The sequence below is a fragment of the Perognathus longimembris genome, chromosome 13, assembly GCF_023159225.1.
Source record: "Perognathus longimembris pacificus isolate PPM17 chromosome 13, ASM2315922v1, whole genome shotgun sequence".
Taxonomy (NCBI): Eukaryota; Metazoa; Chordata; class Mammalia; order Rodentia; family Heteromyidae; genus Perognathus; species Perognathus longimembris.
In genome coordinates, this window is record NC_063173.1 from 51371105 (window position 1) to 51391296 (window position 20192).

General features: G+C 35.6%; 2 protein-coding genes and 1 non-coding gene across 3 annotated transcripts; all 3 read left to right on the top strand.

Annotated features, from left to right (window-relative positions):
* The first annotated feature begins 1497 nt into the window (after positions 1–1497).
* LOC125361597 (olfactory receptor 8K3-like) lies at positions 1498–2439 on the top strand. The gene has a single exon (XM_048360152.1). It carries the CDS (start codon positions 1498–1500, stop codon positions 2437–2439), a length of 942 nt encoding a protein of 313 aa, XP_048216109.1.
* Positions 2440–11445: 9006 nt separating this feature from the next.
* On the top strand, positions 11446–12396 carry LOC125361647 (olfactory receptor 8K3-like). Its single transcript, XM_048360220.1, has one exon. It carries the CDS (start codon positions 11455–11457, stop codon positions 12394–12396), a length of 942 nt encoding a protein of 313 aa, XP_048216177.1. The 5' UTR covers positions 11446–11454.
* Positions 12397–14391: 1995 nt separating this feature from the next.
* Positions 14392–14498, top strand: LOC125362822. The gene has a single exon (XR_007213124.1). It is a non-coding gene; the product is annotated as a U6 spliceosomal RNA (small nuclear RNA).
* The last annotated feature ends 5694 nt before the right edge of the window (positions 14499–20192 follow it).

Consider the following 20192-nt stretch of genomic DNA (forward strand, 5'->3'; position numbering starts at 1 on the left):
AATTCTGTGGTCTTGTTTTTTATTTTTTATTTGCAGTTTGTCAGAGACTAGTCTCTCTACTATTCTTCCTACAAACTGGATCACTTCTATTTATGCTTATATTCACTAAACATTTTTGCTCAGAAATTTTTAGAATACATTTAAAACTTATTAGTATTATTTGTTGTTGTTTTTTATATGGTACTGAGGAAATGAACCCAGGGCCTCATGCATGCTATGCAAGCACTCTACCACTAAGCCACATTCCAGCCCCTGATCAGAATTTTTTAATAAAAACTAACAATTAGATGTCATTTATCTTCTAATAATATATATTTTGCTTCTCTGGGTTTTTAGAAATATTCAGTGCATTTTCTTTGATTGTATACGTTGTTTTGCTTTTGGTTGTGCATTATATTTGCAAGATGTTCTTTTCTTTGTCAGTCCTGGGGCTTGACCTCAGGGCCTGAGCACTGTCCCTGGCTTCTTTTTGCTCCAGGCTAGCACTCTACTACTTGAGCCACAGTGCAACTTCTGGATTTTTCTATATATGTGGTACTGAGTAATCGAACCCAGGGCTTCATGTGTATGAGGCAAGCACTCTACCACTGGGCCATATTCCCAGCCCTTGCTAGACGTTCTTGTAGAACTAACAGAGATAATAATTTCAAATCACATGCCAGAACATATGTTTATGTGATTCTTGCTATATTTGATCTGTCTCTATTGGTATTATAAATCTTAATAACATTTTTATGCAATATGAAGCATAAAAATTTTCAAACTTCTTTTCCTAATAAATATCACCTCCTTTAGCCTAGGAAAATGTTCAGTTTTCCTTACATAAATTAATTCTACTAGCATCACCAAATGTTTTCAGATCATATATTCCTAATATTCTTGAGTATAACATACACATATATGTATGCAAGAAAGCAGGTCTCAGTTGTACTGCCAATATCCTAAAGTTAAGATAATTAAAATAAATATTTCATAAAGAGTTAACATACCAGCATTTTATCCTAAGACTTAAATGATAGAAGGAAAAGAATTCTAATGATTTACGCAATATCCAGTTTTGTTCTCAGAGTGGGTAGGGTAACATTTACTGCATACTTCCTGATCTATTCCAAATCTATTCATTGTTTCAGTACTGACAAAAAACTAAGAGCATAGTGTTTGAGACTAGGTATTAGTTGTAGTAAGAAAAGAAAACAGAATATTGCTGAGCATTAAAAAAAATGTACTCTTGCGATTGAAACAACTCTAGTTGAGAATCAGTAAACTCTCTGACTTTCTGAACAGATAGATGTTCAAGTCAATAGATACATGATAGAGAAACATAACATATATATAAATATACACATATGTAGTTATTGTAAAGATGGCTTTATTTACAAATATGATCTATAGAAATATTTGTATGTCTTATTCAAGTAGGTTTCAAATAAAGATGATATTTGAAACAATTGACTATTCTGATGTCTCTGTCCATAATAGGTATTGGTACCAAGCAGGATGGAGACACACAATCTGACAGTGATGAGAGAATTCGTCCTGATGGGCATCACGGATCGTCCTGACCTGCAGGTGCCATTGTTCACTCTTTTCCTCATCATCTATGTGGTCTCTGTGGTGGGCAACTTGGGCATGATCATCCTCACCATGATAGACTCCAGGCTGCAGACTCCAATGTACTTTTTCCTCCGACACCTGGCTCTCACTGACCTTGGTTACTCTACAGCTGTAGGACCCAAAATGTTGGCAAATTTTATTGTCGACAAAAATACAATTTCCTATAACTTCTGTGCTACTCAGCTGGCATTCTTTATTATGTTTATTGGTAGTGAACTTTTTATCCTGTCTGCCATGTCTTATGATCGCTATGTGGCCATCTGCAACCCACTGCTCTACACTGTCACAATGTCACAAAGAGTGTGCTGGGTACTGGTGGCAATCCCATATCTCTACTGTACATTCATGTCTCTTCTTGTCACCATAAAGATTTTCACTGCATCTTTCTGCAACTACAATGTCATCAGTCATTTCTACTGTGAGAGTCTCCCTTTGCTATCTTTGCTCTGCTCAGATACATATGAAATTGAAATGATTATTTTGATCTTCTCGGCCATTAATTTGATCTCCTCTCTTCTGATAGTTCTTGTGTCCTATCTGCTCCTTCTTATAACTATTCTGAAGATTAAATCTGCTGATGGAAGACGCAAGGCTTTCTCCACTTGTGGGTCCCACCTGACTGTGGTTATAGTCTTCTATGGGACTTTGATATTTATGTATGTGCAGCCCAAGTCCAGTCATTCCTCTGCCATTGATAAAGTGGCTTCCATTTTTTATACCCTGGTCATCCCTATGTTGAATCCACTTATCTATAGCTTGAGGAACAAAGATGTAAAATCTGCCCTTCAGAGAATATGGACAAAATTATACAATATCTTCTCTTAAAAGTTAAAAGAATGTAAATCCTAAAATGGTCCATATATGAACAGGATCTCTTTTCTTCCCAAATGACCATAAAATACACGTTGACTCTCTCTTTGTACATACCTACTGGATTTTTCTCACAGTAGTAAAGCTTCTAAATGCTATCTAAATACTACTGGAAGTAAAACAGTAAAATGGTTTGTTTTCTTTGAGGAAGACAGAGGAATTACAACCAGAGTAATTGAAGATGCTCTGGAAACCAGTGTCTCATACCTATAATCCTAGCTACTCCAGAAGCTAAGAACTGAGGATCATGATTAAAAGCCAGACTGGGTAGGAAAATCCATGAGAATCTTAATCTCCAATTAACTGGAAATGACACTGTGACTCAAGTGATAGAGCACTAGCCTTGAGCTCAAGAGCTCAAGGACAGCTCTCAGGCCCAGAATTCAAGCTCTATGACCACCACCTAAATTCTATCATAAGAACTGGTAGTATGGCATATTGAAAGTAATTACAATAGTGATACAACACTCGTTTCCATAACATGGAGTTCATTTCACTTAGCATCATCTTATGCTTTCATAAGGGCATAGCTATTGGGCTCTTGTGATCCTCTGCTGTGACTAGCCTAAACCTGTGCTAATTATTCCCTATTAGAGAAACCATAGAGTCCATGTTTCTTTGGGTCTGGCTCACTTCACTTAGTATAATTTTTTCCAAGTTCTTCCATTTCCTTACAAATGGGGCAATGTCATTCTTTCTGATAGAAGCATAAAATTCCATTGTGTATATGTACCACATTTTCCTGATCCATTTGTCTACTGAGGGGCATCTGGGTTGGTTCCATATTTTAGCTATGACAAATTGTGCTGCATTACTTGCAAAACTGTTTGGTGTAAACCAACTAAACAACTCATGGGGGGAGAAGGAAAGTGGGGGAGGGGGAATGAGGGAGGAGGTAACAAACAGTACAAGAAATGTACCCAGGGCCTAACGTATGAAACTGAAACCTCTCCGTATATCAATTTGACAATAAATAAGAGAAAAAAATGTGCTGCGAGATTTGTTGTGCTGGTGGCTTTGTGTGTTCTTGTTTGTGGTCTTTTGGGTAGATGCCCAAAAGTGGGGCTGCTGGGTCATAGGGGAGCTCTATGTTTAGTGCTCTGAGGAATTTCCATACTGCTTTCCAGAGTGGCTGTACCAGTTTACATTCCCACCACCTATGAAGTAGGGTTCCCTTTTGGCCACATCCCCTCCAACATTTGTTATTGTTAGTTTCCTTGATAAAGAGCATTCTTACTGGGGTGAGGTGGAATCTCAATGTTGTTTTGATTTGCATTTCTTTTATGGCCCGTGATGTAGAGCACTTTTTCATACGTCTCTTGGCCATTCTCATTCCCTCATCAGAGAAGTCTCTTTATAAGTCTTTAGCCCACTTGTTGAGAGGGCTATTGGTTCTTTGCGGTTTTGTTTTGGAGGAAGGTAATTTTTTTTAGTCCTGCATATATTTTAGATATGAGGCTTTTGTCCGTTGTATGGCCGGTAAAGATCTTTTCCCAATCTGTGGGCTTTCTGTTTATCTTGCAAGCTATGTTCTTTGCCTAGCAGAAGCTCTGCAGTTTGATGCAGTCCCATTTGTCCATCTTTTCTTTGATTTGTTGCATTTCTGGGTCTTTGTTAAGAAAGTTCCATCCTGTGTCAAGGAACCCAAGTGTTTCTCCTACTCCTTCCTTTAGAGTTTTCAGGGTGTTTTATTTTCAAGGTCTTTGATCCATTTGGAATTGATTTTGGTGCAGGGTGGTATATAAGGATGTATTTTTAGTTTGTTGCATGTGTTGAACCAGTTTAGCCAGCACCATTTGTTAAAGAGGCTATCTTTCTTCCAGACTATTCTTTTAGCTCCTTTATCAAAGATTAAGTAGGCATAGTTCTGTGGGTTCATTTCTGGGTCTTCAATTTTGTTCCATTGGTTTTCAGGCCAGTTCCGGTGCCAATACCAAGCTGTTTTTATTACTATAGCTTTATAATACAGCTTGAAGTTTGGTATTGTAATTCCTCCAGCATTGTTCTTTCTGCTTAGGATTGTTTTTGCTATTCTGGTTCTTTTATTGTTCCATATGAATTTCTGGATTGCTTCATCTATTTCATTAAAAAATGCTGTTGGGATATTAATGGATATTGCATTGAATTTGTAGATAGCATTTGTCAATATTGCCATTTTGATTATATTAATCCTCCCAATCCAGGAGCATGGCAGGTTTTTCCATTTCCTTAGTTCTGCCTTAATTTCATCATGTTTTTAAAGTTCTCATCATAGAGGTCTTTCACTTCTTTGGTTAAGGTTATTCCTAAGTATTTTATGTTTTTTGAGGTTATTGCAAAAGGAGTTGCTTTCCTGATTTCAGCCTCGGCATTCTAGTCATTAACATATAGAAATGTTATTGATTTTTGAGGTTTTATTTTATACCCTGCAACTTTGCCAAAGTTTTGCATCAGCTCTAGTAGCATGGGAGTAGAGTCTATGCGGTTCTTTAGGTATAGGATCATGTCATCTGCGAAGAGAGAAAGTTTAACTTTATCTTTTCCTATTTGGATCCCCTTTATGTTTTCTTCTTGCCTAATTGCTCTGGTTAGGAATTCTAGTACTATGTTGATGAGGAGAGAAGAGAGTAGGCAATCCTTGTCTTGCTCCTGATTTGAAAGGGAATGACTTTAGCTTTTCACCATTTAGAATTATGCTTGCTGTTGGCTTGTCATAGACAACCTTTCTTATATTCAGTAATGTTCCATGGAATCCCAGTTTTTCCTGGGCTTTTATCATAAATGGGTGCTGGATTTTATCGAAGGCCCTTTTCGCATCTAGAGATAAAATCATGTGAATCTTTTCCTTGTTCTGTTTGATGCGGTGGACTACATTAATTGACTTGCATATATTGAACTTTGCATCCGTGGAATGAATCCAGTTTGATCATGGTGTATGATTTTTTTGATGACCTGTTGAAGTCGATTGGCCAGGATTTTGTTGAGAATTTTTGCATCAATGTTCATCAGGGAAATCGGTCTATAGTTCTCTTTCCATGATGGGTCCCTGCCTGGTTTTGGGATGAGGGTTATACTGGCATCATAGAATGTGTTTGGTAGGGAAGTTTCTCTTTCAATTTCCTCTTGTATCCCCTTCCTGTGGTTGTACCTGCACTAGCTCTGTATCTCATCTATGTACACTGGATACTGTATATACTGGTATTAGAACTAGGGAAGTGAAAGGGAATATTAAAATCTAGAGACAAAAGATAAAATGACTCCAAAAGCAATACTTGAAAAGCCATTTGATGTAAACCAACTGAACAACTCATGTGGGGAGAAGGAAAGGGAGAGGGGGGAGGGGGGAATGAAGGAGGAGGTAACAAACAGTACAAGAAATGTACACATGGCCTAACATATGTAACTGTAACCCCTCTGTACACCACTTTGACAATTAATAAGTAACTTTAAAAAAAAGAGAGAGAACTGGTAGCAGAGTTTCATGCTGCAAGTAAGCAATAATAGTAGCTACCAAAGACACTTGATTTTCTATTGCAGTTTTCAATTTTCACAACATAACTTCCAGTCCACATGAATACATTTCTGGTTTTTCTTTTGTTTGTTTGTTATATACAAACTTGCTCTAAGGTGGAAGGATTTTGCAGTTCTGTGGAATGTTTTAATGTCATGTTTTAACATGGCACGAACATGTTAGTATACTATATTGTTTGTGTTTTGTTTTGTTTTGTTTTGCCAGTCCTGGACCTTAGACTCCGGACCTAAGCCCTGTCCCTGGTTTTTTTTTGCTCAAGGCTAGCACTCTGCCACTTGAGCCACAGCACCACTTCTGGCCATTTCCTATGGGGAATTGAACCCAGGGCTTCATGTATATGAGGTAAGCACTCTTGCCACTAGGCCATATCCCCAGCCACAGGAAGATTTTTTTTTTTTTTTTTTTTTGCCAGTCCTGGGGCTTGGACTCAGGGCCTGAGCACTGTCCCTGGCTTCTTTTTGCTCAAGGCTAGCCCTCTACCACTTGAGCCACAGTGCCACTTCTGGCCATTTTCTGTATATGGTGCTGGGGAATCGAACCCAGGGCTTTGTGTATACAAGGCAAGCCCTCTTACCACTAGGCCATATTCCCAGCCCCTAGTATACTATATTGTGATCTCTATGCTGAGCTCTATAGTTTCATGTTTGAGAAACGTATTTAAAAGAGGCAATAAAAATGTTTTAGAAGAAAAATCTGTTTATCATTACTTTTTCTAGACTAAAATTACATTGAAAAAATGGAAAATTACATACACTATTGAGAAGTTCAGAAGAAAATGTATGTATTTACTTATTGGAATAATGTCTTCTTTGTTGTAATATTTCTTATGAACAACATGGATAAACTCTTGTTTTAAATGCAGAAAAATATGTGTCACTCTTTTGATTTGTAGAGTGTTTATTTTAATATGTAAACAATCTTGGTGCTACCTTATATACACAAAAATAATACATGCAGTCACATATTTATATAGACTTTATATTATAGGTGTGTTGGTTTCTTTGATTTATGTTTAAGCCATATTCCATGACTGACATAGGTACAATTATTTTTAAAATTTAGTAGTTTTGTCTGACTGGTTTGAATGAACATTATATTATGTCAGAAGGGGGAACATAGTTCCTATAAGCTCAAACTATTCCACAATATTATTGGTGGCTGATTGTATTTCAGTCACCTTTTTCATTTGTAGGTCCACACATCTATTTAATACCTGCTTGTGCTTCAGATACCACAAATAATGTGCTTAGAATCCTGGGTCTTCTCATTAGTCTTATATACAGAGTTAATTTTTCATCTCTTATAAAATAATCTATAGCATAGTACCAAAATCCATTCTTAAAATGAGACACAGTAGAGAACGGACACCTCCTCTCTTTCTCTGACAATTTTTACTAATGCTGGTATATCATGACCTCTCCATAAGCCAGTTATTCATTTCTTTATTCTGCTTGTAAAAATTTCAGGGAAAGCATTTATAGTGTAGTTGTGACATTGGTGGTCTGTCTATGTTGAATTGGTATTGGGTTTGCTATGATCCTACACATGGCCACATGTTTAAGAGTGTTTAAAAGCATCTTCAATTGAGAAACAGACTACCCAGTTGGACAATTGATTAAAAGCAGGTTAATCACTAGGCAAAGTACCCTCCATCTTGTATCTATGTCCTTTGTCTCGAGCTGCTCTTTACAATAGTCACTTTGCAGCCATCTTGGAATTCATTATCTATGAAAAGATATTTAAGTGCCCTCCCCCCCCACCAAAAAAAATCTAGGCTGTTTAGAATTCTTCTGCAATGGGCATGAGAATTGCAATATTTCCCAGTGTTCCCAACACCAGCACTTCTAAGTGAGACTCACAAGTGGATTTACTGTTCTCTGGAGTAGATGAATGAATTCAAGATTACATAAAATTTCTCCCTGAGAATTAGGGCACACCCTCCAAGTAGTTCATTAAATATCCTGATGCTGTTCACTTAATTGACAAATTGTTTGGAATCTCCTTGGGGAGACTCTCTAAATTAAAAATAAATCACCTATAAATGATCTTGAAATACCCACAATGTTAACAAACACATGGGAGAATCAAGAGTGAATTTTAAACTCAGAAAACAAAAGCAGAGGATTTCATGAGGTGTCTCAAATTACCAATGTCATGTTTGACTGTGACTTGGACTCACACTGCAAGGTTTGATTTCCTTTCTGAGGTGTCTTCTTTTCTTCCCTGATGCCTGACCTGCGTTTGGATACCTTTCCATTTTTTCTACTTACTCATATACAATACTCCCTCTCCTAAATTCAGAGGTAATATACCATATTGTGTGATTCTGCTTAGGAAATATTTAATTTAGCTTGCCTATAGTTTTATATCTCACAGGTGGCAAAACAAGTGTAGGGGAAAGCAACATGCATTACAGTACACGGATATTTTCTTTAAGGCAGAAAGAAAAGGAATTTGCTCACAAGTCCACAACCATCCAACTATTCAGGAAGTTTGAAGATCTAGGTTCTTGCTCTAATTTATTTAAATGTACCAGTTAGATTGATGCCTTATTTCCTGGTGACAAAAGGAAGCTTCCTGTTCATACTGGTCTTTGTATGAATGCCAGCTAATTTTAAGTACTCGGTTAAAAAAATGGGTGGTGTCAAAATACTTTATGTTATCAGTAGGATATACTAACTTTTCCTGCAGTTCAGATTTTTTAAATACAGAAATACGCAGAAAAGATGTTAAAATATGAAAAAGTAATTTGTTTTATTTCCATTGAGATACAACTCTGGTGAGAGTTAATAACCCTTTCATCTTCTATTATGTGATGTGAATATTGATTCCTCTGTAGGACGTGCACATGATTTTCTAGTATTTAATGAATATAAACCAACCAAAACAAGAAAAGACAAGAGTTGAAGAGTTCGTCATTTCACTTATCATGATAGGCATCCAATGTGATACCTTGATGTGTTCTGCTGTTTTAAATATAAAGACATTTTTTGAATGAAACAATGCAGCGCATCAGGTACTAACAACCAAATTAATAGTATTTTCTGTGTATTCAATTTACATTTAATCAGGTTCATGTACAACGTTGCAAATGGTCTTATTTTATTTATTTGTTTTGACTGCCTATGATATTTGGCATTACGATTTACAGAGTAGTCATTGCGATTTCCTTTTTCAAAAATTTTTGGAGATGTCAGGATAATTAGTAATCAAGATTTTTCATATTGATAATAATTACATTAGTTTAAGTGTCAGGTACCTGTAGTGGGCTGTACTTCTTAATCTCTGAGATATTACAAGGCATATTCTGGGTTATGCACTTGTATCTTCTTCCTGTGCTCTATCATATTTGGAAAAGTTCTTATATAATATTACAGAGTATTCATATATATGTATATATCATTTTTATGTACTTTGTTTTGTTTCTACAGTGTTGTGTGCCATAAAATAGTACACAGCTAAGAGCCTTGTAAAAAGATTATCAAAATGAAACTTTCTGTTCTTTTATTTATTTTTATGTGGTACCAGGGAATCCAACCCAAAGCCTCATGCATACTAGGCAAGCACTCTACCACTAAGGCACATTCCCTGCCCCAAACTGTTCTTTAAAACATTTTATCCCTTTATGTAAAAAATATCCATGAGTGCTTATTGCAGGAACCCAAAGCCAATGGCATCCCTTTACTTCATCTCTGTTCAGGATTTCCACAGAGTACCAGTCTCTTCTGTCACCATAAAGTCATTGAACATGTCACACACACACACACAGGTATATGTATTTCAATCCCAAAGAAAATGCCCACAGGGACAGCATAACACATTCCAGTAAATGAATATTATCTTACTTATTAAAGTGTCATTAAAATTATGAAGAATAGATGATAATTTTTAAGAACAGTAGCGCAGTGATTATCAAATTGTAGTTTTGGAGAAGAGATGGAGGAGTGAGATCATTTGATGTACTACTTTTTATTGATCTGTTCTTCATCTGGGTGAAGAAGTTCCTGGGCAGAAGCATGCACCTGTACATATATAAAGAGGAGTCCTCTTAGATAAGCCATTGCCACAGCTCAAAAAAGCAAAACAAAGAAAAACCAGCACCAAACACCCAGAGGATAAAGGAGGAAGAAATGCAGTACTGGATGTGCCTGGGCTATAGAGCAAATCCAAGGCTGGACTGAGTCCCACAAGAACAAGGATAGGTAATGTAGCTCAGTTAGTAGAGTGCTTGCTTCACAAGCCTGAAACACTGGATTGAATTCCCAGACTTTCACAAATGAGAAGAAAGAATACACAAAGAAACAGAAGGCCAACAAAGCCATTTCTTGAGAAGTCTTTTCAGATATTATGGAAACATTGAATCATTCCACCAGTTTTTCATCCTTCCCAACATCCATGCATGTCTGAGCAGGTAGAATTACAGAGAAAATGTTATGACCATAGTAACCTTACTGTACATTAAGCAATATATACCATGCACTTTATATCCACATCTATCTCATCATTAGTTTCTTCAGGTACAAGAGTCTCTGTCATGTAATGTTTATTCATACATTTGTCCAGTATTACAAAATATGTTAGCATTCTCAGCTAAATGACCTACAATTACAAGTTGTTTCTAATTCTATCTTTTGATGTAGAGATTTGTGTGATTTTTTATAACTCAAAAGTTTATTCTATATTTAGGATATATATTGTGATACAATTGAGTGCAATTATTGTTATACTTAATATAAGTATCTAAAACTGAAAATCTAAAGAACATTAGAGTAATTACTCATCACTTTATTAGACACCAAAACTTTCAATAATATGTAAACATTATATATAGGTATGTTTATTTCTATCATCTATCAATTTGTCTACCTCCTTATCTGTCCACTAAGATCTACCCATCTGTCTGTCTGTCTTCTACTCTATCTACTTACCTATATACCCAACCATCTATTGATTTCCCTACTTTATAACATTGCTTAATCTTGCGACATGGTTGCTGGTGTGGTATGTTTTGGGTTTGGATATTGGAATTAGTAGGATATTTGTCAACTTAATGGGCCTCTGATGTTATAGACATTTCCCTCAAGTAGGAGCAAACAAAACATGACCATATTGGACCATATTCTTTTTTAGTAAAATCATTTCAGATGCAAACAACAGATCTAATTCTATCCCTACCTTTATGGGAACCACAAATACTTGCCTTTTTCCAAGCATCTGAAATTGAAATGTTGAGATCCATCTTATTTATGAGATACCTCCTGCCTCTACTGCCTGTATCAATATTGCTCATCCTTATATCCATTCTCAAGAGGAACATCTTGTTTCTAACATGCATCCTACCCTACTCTTCAGGGGCCAGGGTTTTAGAAAACAAGTGTAAAGTTCTCCATTGTGGTAATATTTGCAAACTAGTGATTTTACTGTTTTCCTTATTTAGAATCAATATTCTAGTCACCTTGATGGAGAGGCAAAATCGCACAGCGGTGACTGAATTCATCCTGATGGGCATCTCAGATCGTCCTGAGCTCCAGGCTCCCTTATTTGCATTCTTCCTCCTTGTCTACATAAGTTCAACAGTGGGCAACTTGGGCATGATCATCATCACCACGATGGACTCCAGGCTGCAAACCCCAATGTACTTTTTTCTCAAACACCTGGCTTTCACCGATCTCGGTTATTCCACAGCTGTGGGACCCAAAATGTTGGTCAATTTTGTCACAGGTCAAAATAAAATCTCCTACTATTCTTGTGCAACACAGATGGCTTTCTTTTTCCTGTTCATTGGTAGTGAACTTTTCATTCTGTCTGCCATGTCTTATGACCGCTATGTGGCCATCTGTAAGCCGCTGCTTTATACTGTCATCATGTCACAAAGAGTATGTTGGGTCCTGGTGGCAATCCCCTATCTCTACAATACCTTTCTCTCGCTTCTAGTCACTGTAAAGATATTCAATTTATCCTTCTGTGGCTACAATGTCATCCACCACTTTTTTTGTGACAGCAGTCCTTTACTATCTTTGCTTTGCTCAGATACACATGAAATCGAATGGATCATTATGATCTTTGCAGCCTTTGATTTGCTTTCTTCTCTTCTGCTTGTCCTTGTGTCCTACCTGCTCATCCTCATACTCATTCTCAAGATGAACACAGCTGAGGGCAGACACAAGGCTTTCTCCACCTGTGGGTCTCACTTGACAGTGGTTGTAGTCTTCTATGGGACTTTGACATCTATGTATGTACAGCCCAAGTCCACTCATTCTTTTGACACAAATAAATTATCTTCCATATTTTATACCCTGATTATCCCTATGTTGAATCCCTTGATCTATAGCTTAAGAAACAAAGACGTAAAATGGGCTGTTTTTAGGATGTGGAAAAAAATGTGCAGTATCTTTTCTTAAAAGATACTTGCAATGGGAGTTGCCTGGTACATTTTGAGTAGATACCTATTTTGATTTTTCTCCTAGATATGTAAAGCAAGCCCAAATAACTTTAAGAAATATTTCTTTCCTATCCTTCTTTGTACAAATCAGATATCCAAGGACTGTATATACTTTAGTGAACAAGAAAATAATACCTGATATTTCCTAAAAATGGCAGTCAATGTATAAATTTAGTGATTGAAAATGGTATATTTCACAGTAGAATGGGTGTGAAGATTCTTAGCCATGAAAAACAGATTTCAGAATTCTGTGAGGCAGAGGCATCACAAAGAATAGCATGTATGCAGGGGAAATAGAAATTACTCTGTGGCAATATACATTTTCTAATAAATTTGGAAGAAATCATGTTTGTCTTAGTATGTTTTTCTCTTGTTCTATAAATTCAATCTTCATACCTATCTATGGGTTGTTTAAAAAAAAAAAAAAGCAAGTTTGATTGTGATACTAGGAAGGTTTATTGTTTCCTGATGATTTGCCAGAACTCCATTTGAATGAGCTCCAGATTCCAATTCACCTGGAAGACCTTAGGCTCCTTCTTTAGCTCATCAGTGCCCTTACTTTCATTTATAAGGTTCTACTTATTTAACACATTTGGCTATTTAACCATGACTACCTTCATTGTTTGATTTATTGTGCTTGTATCTATGAGTGTATACACCAATTAGAAATGTGGTTCAAGATTGTACTCAGGATTTTGAGACCTGTAGGATTACAGTTCAAAATTAGCCTATGGAGTAGTTACTATGAGACTCTGAGTCTTACAAAGGATCATAACAGCCAGACTGGAAGCATGGTTCAAATAGTTAATCATCTATAGTGAATAACAGAAGCCTGGCCACTGTGAGACCCTTCTCTTCAAGCCCACGTACTGGTAAAGAAAAAACATTTAAAGGTATAGAGGGCTACAGGGAGGGAGAGAAGCATGGGGAAAGAAAGGGAGGGCAGGTTAAAAGAAAGAAAGATATAGGGATGGAGGAAGGGACGGAAAGAAGAATGGAAGGAAGGAAGGATGTATGGGTTTTTACAAGTTCTGCCATAGAAATCTGCTAGTGTTTAATTTTAAATTTTAATCCTGTCTTGAGTTTGACCATATTGCCTCTTTTTTTCACATGAAGTGATTCCTCTTCTTTCCACTAAATATATGAAGATCAGTTACTGTCTACAATTACAGTGTGTTATTTATTTTATTATTGCAAAATATGTATATTCTTGTTTAAAATAGGTGTTTGTTCCTCTTTCTTAGCTTAGTTTTTTCAGGTATATTTTTCATAGACAATGTACTCTCTTCAGTGGAATTTATTTTCTGAATCCATTAATTTGAATTTCCATATTGGAGGGAGCAAATTAATATTATTCCTCAATTTTTTTAATTCTTAAAATTTTATTGTAAAGGCGATGTACAAAGGGGTTAGAGCTACATAAACAAGGTAATGAGTACACTTCTTTTTGAATAGCATTACTCCCCTCCCTCACTCTCTCCCACTCCCCCTCCCTTGCCCCCAGCTTCCCTCCCCCACAAATTGTAAAGTCCATCTCAACATAATGTCTAGTGAGTATCACTGTTGCAATGCTTCACCCTTTGTCCCACCATTTCTGTGATTTCCCTTCATATCCCCAAGTGAGATAAACTTATAGACAAGACCAAAGTCATGGAAATCAGAAACAGTGATCACAGGGAAGAAAAAAAAAACAAAAAACAAAAGAAACAACTGCAAACTGCACACTAAAACAAACAAACAAAAACCTCTTGTTTCCATATGTGTGTGCATGCATGTGTGTATACATATATATGTACTCATATTCTGTATAGTATTGCATATGTTTATCATTTAGATCTATCTTCCCTATATGAGAGAAAACATATGACCTTTGTCCCTCAGAGACTGACCTACTTCTCTTATCATAACATTTTTCAGGCTGTAATTGACACTTTCATAACTCAAAAAATGGCAGGTGCTCAATTTGACAACATATATACTAAAACTGGAATGATACAGAGAAAATTAACATGGCCCCTGAGCAAGGATGACACACAAATTCATGAAGCATTCCATATATTCGAAGAATTATACACTATAATCAAACAGGATTATGATTCCCCAGTTTGAAGCATGCTTTGTCTTCAGTGTTATCCTCTAGTGATGTACTTATTTTCAGTGTCTTGTATATATTTTTCATCTATATCATTCCTTAAAATTATCAATGGTTAATTCACCAGTTTTTATATAGTGTCTTGGCATTGAAGTTACATTATGGAGGACTTAATGTGTCCTTTAGTATACACCAAAAAAGACAATTATCTCACAAGACAACCAAATATAACAACAAGTAATTTCTTGGAATAATAAGAGCTAATGCAAATTTTCATTTAGACTTAAAACATTGCTTATATTCTAAATTTTTACTTATGTTTAAGAACAATCTTGAAATGTTCAAGGAAATGTATGTGGAACACATGTGTACTATACTAACATTGATTTTCATTTTTCACATGATTATAAAATGAAATTGTAACCTCTCTGTACATCAGTTTTATAATAAAAACTAAAAAAAAATTATACTGACATACTTTAACAATGTTAGCATAATAAGAGAATACCAATAGCTTTTCTAATAATACAAGGTAAAAATTCCAAAATCTGAATTTTATTTATTTATTTTTTATTTTTATTTTTTGGCCAGTCCTGGGCCTTGGACTCAGGGCCTGAGCACTGTCCCTGGCTTCTTCCCGCTCAAGGCTAGCACTCTGCCACTTGAGCCACAGCGCCGCTTCTGGCCGTTTTCTGTATATGTGGTGCTGGGGAATCGAACCTAGGGCCTCGTGTATCCAAGGCAGGCACTCTTGCCACTAGGCTATATCCCCAGCCCTGAATTTTAAAAGATTTGAATAAACACAACAAATTACTACTTCTAAATGAATCATACATTACCTCAAATAATAATAAAAAACATAGTACAATGTATTACCATTTCCTACTTATAATAATAAATAATAACAGACATTTGAAAAGCAGTCTCATGAACATTTTTATGAATTAATAAATCATTTAGAAATTTTACATTTTAAAATAGTATTCACCAATATTAAAAAGCAAGAGACATTAAAATGATTAGGTTTAGCAAAATTTTATATTTAATACAATAGTGACTTAAAATATTCAACACAATTGAATGTGAAGAAAATACAAATATGCTATAATAAGGTTCAAGAGTTATGGATAAAGCCTAGTGGCAGCTTAATGCTTACAACTGTAAGGCCATGTGTCCAATTGTCAGCACTAAAAAGCAAGGAGAGAGAGCTACAGAGACAGTGAAGATACAGAGAGAGAGAGAGATTGAAAGAGAAAAGGTGAGACAGAGGGACAGAAACAGAAAAGGTAAGGTTTAGACACTGACCATCTATTTCAACAATATAGAAGGAAATTCTATTGGAGAATTTAATAGTTTTAAGTAAATCCAATGAGTTTCAAATAGCTGAGAAATATTTTGAAACAATAGCACAGTTAGCACAGCAATGCCATTACAAAGCAAAGGAAAGCATACACCACTATTTTGAGCCAAAATTTCTTTAAAAATCATAAAATAAGAAAATGTAATAGTGGGCATTGATAGCAGAACAGATAAGACAATACAGAGGGCCCGGAATGTGGCTTAGCGGAAGAATGCTTACCTATCATGCATGAAGCCCTGGGTTCGGTTCCTTAGCACCACATAAACAGTAAAAATCCAGAAGTGGGGCTGTGGCTCAAGTAGCAGGGTATTAGCCTTAAGCAAAAGGAAGCGAGGGACAGTGCTCAGGCCCTGAGTTCAAGCCCCAGGACTGGCCAATAAACCAAAAAAAAAAAAAAAATCCCCCAAAACAGTACAGAATCTATGAGATGGATGATGGGTGATTTGAGAACACACAGAAGAGAATGAAAAGGAGTGTGAGATACAACTAATAGAGAAACTATTTAGGCTATTTGGGATCAAGAGAGACGGGAGCTGTAAAGGTGACTCAGTGTCAAAACGTTCACCCAATCTGCACACGGAACTGTAATTGATCCTCAGCTCTGAAAAACAGAAGATACTGGAGAATCTCAAAGGAGGTAGAAAGCTCACCCAAATTTAGAGAAATTATGCCAGGAAACATCCAAAACCTAGAGGAGTTTATACATATCCATATCATAGTAATTAAAATTTCACCAGAGATGGAATTCAGCTAAGTTTTATTATCCAACGTTTAGGGGCAAAAAATCAAAGAGAGAAGAAAATACAAAGACAAGCAAATGGTGCTTCCTACCATATCTAGCATCAGGCTTTTCAACAGAAAGACCAAAAGAAAACAGACAAGAAGACAAAGGCAACCTCTGAATATTGACAATAAAATGAAACAAATCTTTAAAAAAATATGCCTAACAAAGCTAACCTTTAGAAATAAAGGAGAGATAAAAATATTTAAAACAAACACAAGCTGAGAGAATTTATCTCCACCATCTGAATCCTTCAAAAAGATACGTCTTATTTTTTTAATAATAGTAGTAAAGAAGACTAAAACTATTCATTCACAACAAAATGCCCCTTGACTAACATATGCCCAATATTTACTTCCTTCAGCCATTGATAGGCTGCTGTCTATCTCTGTGAAATACTTTTACTGGATATTAAAAATTTGTGGAAAAGGTAGCGTTTGTTGCAGTGACTATTTTGCTTGTTTGCATCGACATAAGCTGTCTTCCAAGAGTTATGCTTAAACTGCATTGTATACTCGAATTTCTCTTTTGAAAACAGTGCTGTACTTTTTATGATGTACATATAATTATAAAATGTACTCATTAACTTAATTATGTAACTGTAACCCCTCTTTATGTCACATTTACAATAAAAGTTTTAAGTCAAAAGCACAATATAGCACTGGGGCAAGGAGGCGCAATTTCTTACTGCAGCTCATTTGCATGGCGGTTTATTACCAGAGACCACCCCACCCACCCACCCACCCAATGTTTGCACAAACATTAAGCTCTTTGAAACAACAAGCTGATCTGATAAGACTGAATGTTTATATGCTTACTGTCTTTGGAACGATGCCCTATTCATCCTACATAATTGACTTTAGTGTAATATTTTGCAGGTTTGACTATACTATCAAACTTAAGTTTTTTAATTTGAATAATATACTATGTTTATATAATACAATACTTCAGAGAATAGATTTTTATATCACCCATTCAACAACAGATGTTTAAACTGTTTTCATAGCTCAGCTATTATCGATTATGTTACAGTGACCTTGAGAGTTCTAATATAATTCTGATACCTAGACATAAATACTATTCTATCAATGGAAAGTACCTATAAATATAATTGCTGAATCATTAACCAACAGCTCATTACCTAACTACATAAAATTCATCATTCATAGCTGAAAGTAAAAGTTGCCCAGCAATTACTAGGAAATCTCCAGAGATTTTGTTAGTCTCTCAAATGATTTAACAGCAGCCCACAAATTGCTCATCATCTCCTTAGGGAGAGTCTTAAAAGTTCTAAAAAAAATCATAACTTGATGTAAAAACCCTATGCTAGCAAGCAAGTACATGAAGAAATCAAGAGAGAGGATCTGTTACAGGTAACAAAGGATGACTGTCTTAGGATGCCTCAGTGTTAACAATATATTCAAAACATTTACAAATTTTCTGACTTTTCCACTCAATGAAATGACCATTTCTGGTTCTGTCTCTTAGCTTTCTACTATCATGAGAGGTCAGTAGGAGGCCCTCTCTACTCTTTCCTTCATGTTATAATTTGAATTTTTTTACTTAGGGTGGAAGAGTTTAAGTCTCATTACATTGCTAGAAACACACTTTGTATGCATTTGAGAAAGCATGTAATGTTATGTACATCTATCCAATAATGCACAATTATAAAAATGGAGGCTAAAACTAAGAAGAAGAAAGGCATAAATATAGAGCTAAGATTATTTTAAAAACAAGTTCTGAAGTAGCAATGATTCATTATTTATTCATTTACATATTTATTTGTTTACTTATTTATTTTGTTTGTTTCTAGAGAGTGAATTCAGGGCTTGAGCACTGAGCCTGAGCTTTTCTCCTCAAAGCTAGTGCTCTACCACTTAAGCCACAACTGTACTTCCTCCATATTTCATGTTGATATCCTTCTAATGCTGAGGTACTTTTGGCTCTAGGCTCTTTTCTGTGTGATGCTCTGAAAAATTTTAAGTTGCAATCAATAGATAAATAATTGAGTAGATGTGACTGATTCAAGGATCTGTGTGGAGTGTGTGTGGGGGTGTGCGTGTGTGTGGGGGGGGTGTGCCTGTAATGGACTTGACTCAAGGTTTCATATTCTAGCCTAGCATTTTTCGCTCATGGGTGGTTTATCGTAGGTAAATGTTTCTCGTATTTGCCTACCTATGTAGTGTCTTAACTGCTATAGTTAGTCCTAAACTTCGTGAGTGGCTAGGATTACAGGTGTGAGTCACCAGCATGCAACTTATTCCAGAATGCTTAGGAGAAAAATGGGGATTACACATTTCCTTGTACTGTGATACATTACTTGAATTTCAGTAGACGTTTAATTATCTAGTAGTTTTTGGTACTCATAATATGTCCAGTTTGCAGTGAAAAATGACTACTTTTTAGCAAAATTAAAACATGCAACTCGTCAGCAAAGATCTTTATAATGACAAAATACTCGGTTTCTTTCCATGGAACTGAAAAGCTGTTGATTGCAAATATTTTTTTTTTGTTTACTTACCTGTGGGAAGACTGATGCTTCATGTACTTCACATTTTAACTTTTCATGACTGCAAAACAAACCAAACCAAAGCAAATGAAACAGAGTTTTGTAGTTTATTGTTGTGTTTATTGAAAGAATATCTCTACTGGTAGGATCTGATGCAATTCTTTATATTAAGTAGCATACTGAAGTCTGCAGGGGAGATTCAAGTATAGCAGGTAGACACAGATTTTGAAGCAGTATCTGAATGAATGATGTGAAAACTGTGTGAAGTCAACTTCACCAGTCATCTTCTAAAATTTCCTGCTATTTGTTTCATTGGATTTTGAGTTCACTTTTCTAAGGAATTATGTAATGTGTTCTTCTTTTCTCTAACTATACTTTGGTGAATGCAGTTGCATATACTTGTGTACAGTCCCATACGTTTATTTATTCATTTATAACCCCAGGATATTTTCCTTCAATAACATTGCTTTCTCCATTTTTTTCTCACAAAATAAATAATATTTCCTTAAACTATAATATGCCTGATACTGTTCTCTCCTTTTTAGTCTCTAGTTTGTTAGAGATAATTGCATGTATTTCTTTGATTACACACATTGGATTATTTGCTGTATCATTATTGGGAGATATCCATATGGAACTGAGGTGTGCAGGATTGCATTTGTGTAATACTTACAACATTTTATTTTGACTGTAAGATCATACAGTGTACTGAACATTTTACATAATCAGAGCAATTAATTATTTGTCCTTAAAATATAGCACCCTTTTATTCTAAGAAGATTTGAGTTTCCAATGCTATATCAATTTTAATGACCTCTCTTCTTCCCACTGTTTTGGTATCAAATGTGCATTTGATATGGACAAGCAAATGCATATAGATTATAATGAAAATGCCCCCCATTGGTAATCATCATGCTTTAAGTAAACTTGGATAAAAGCTACCTTGTCTTACAATTTTTATTAAAATAGTTATGGAAAGAGAAGAAAAATAATCTAAATTACATAGATGAATA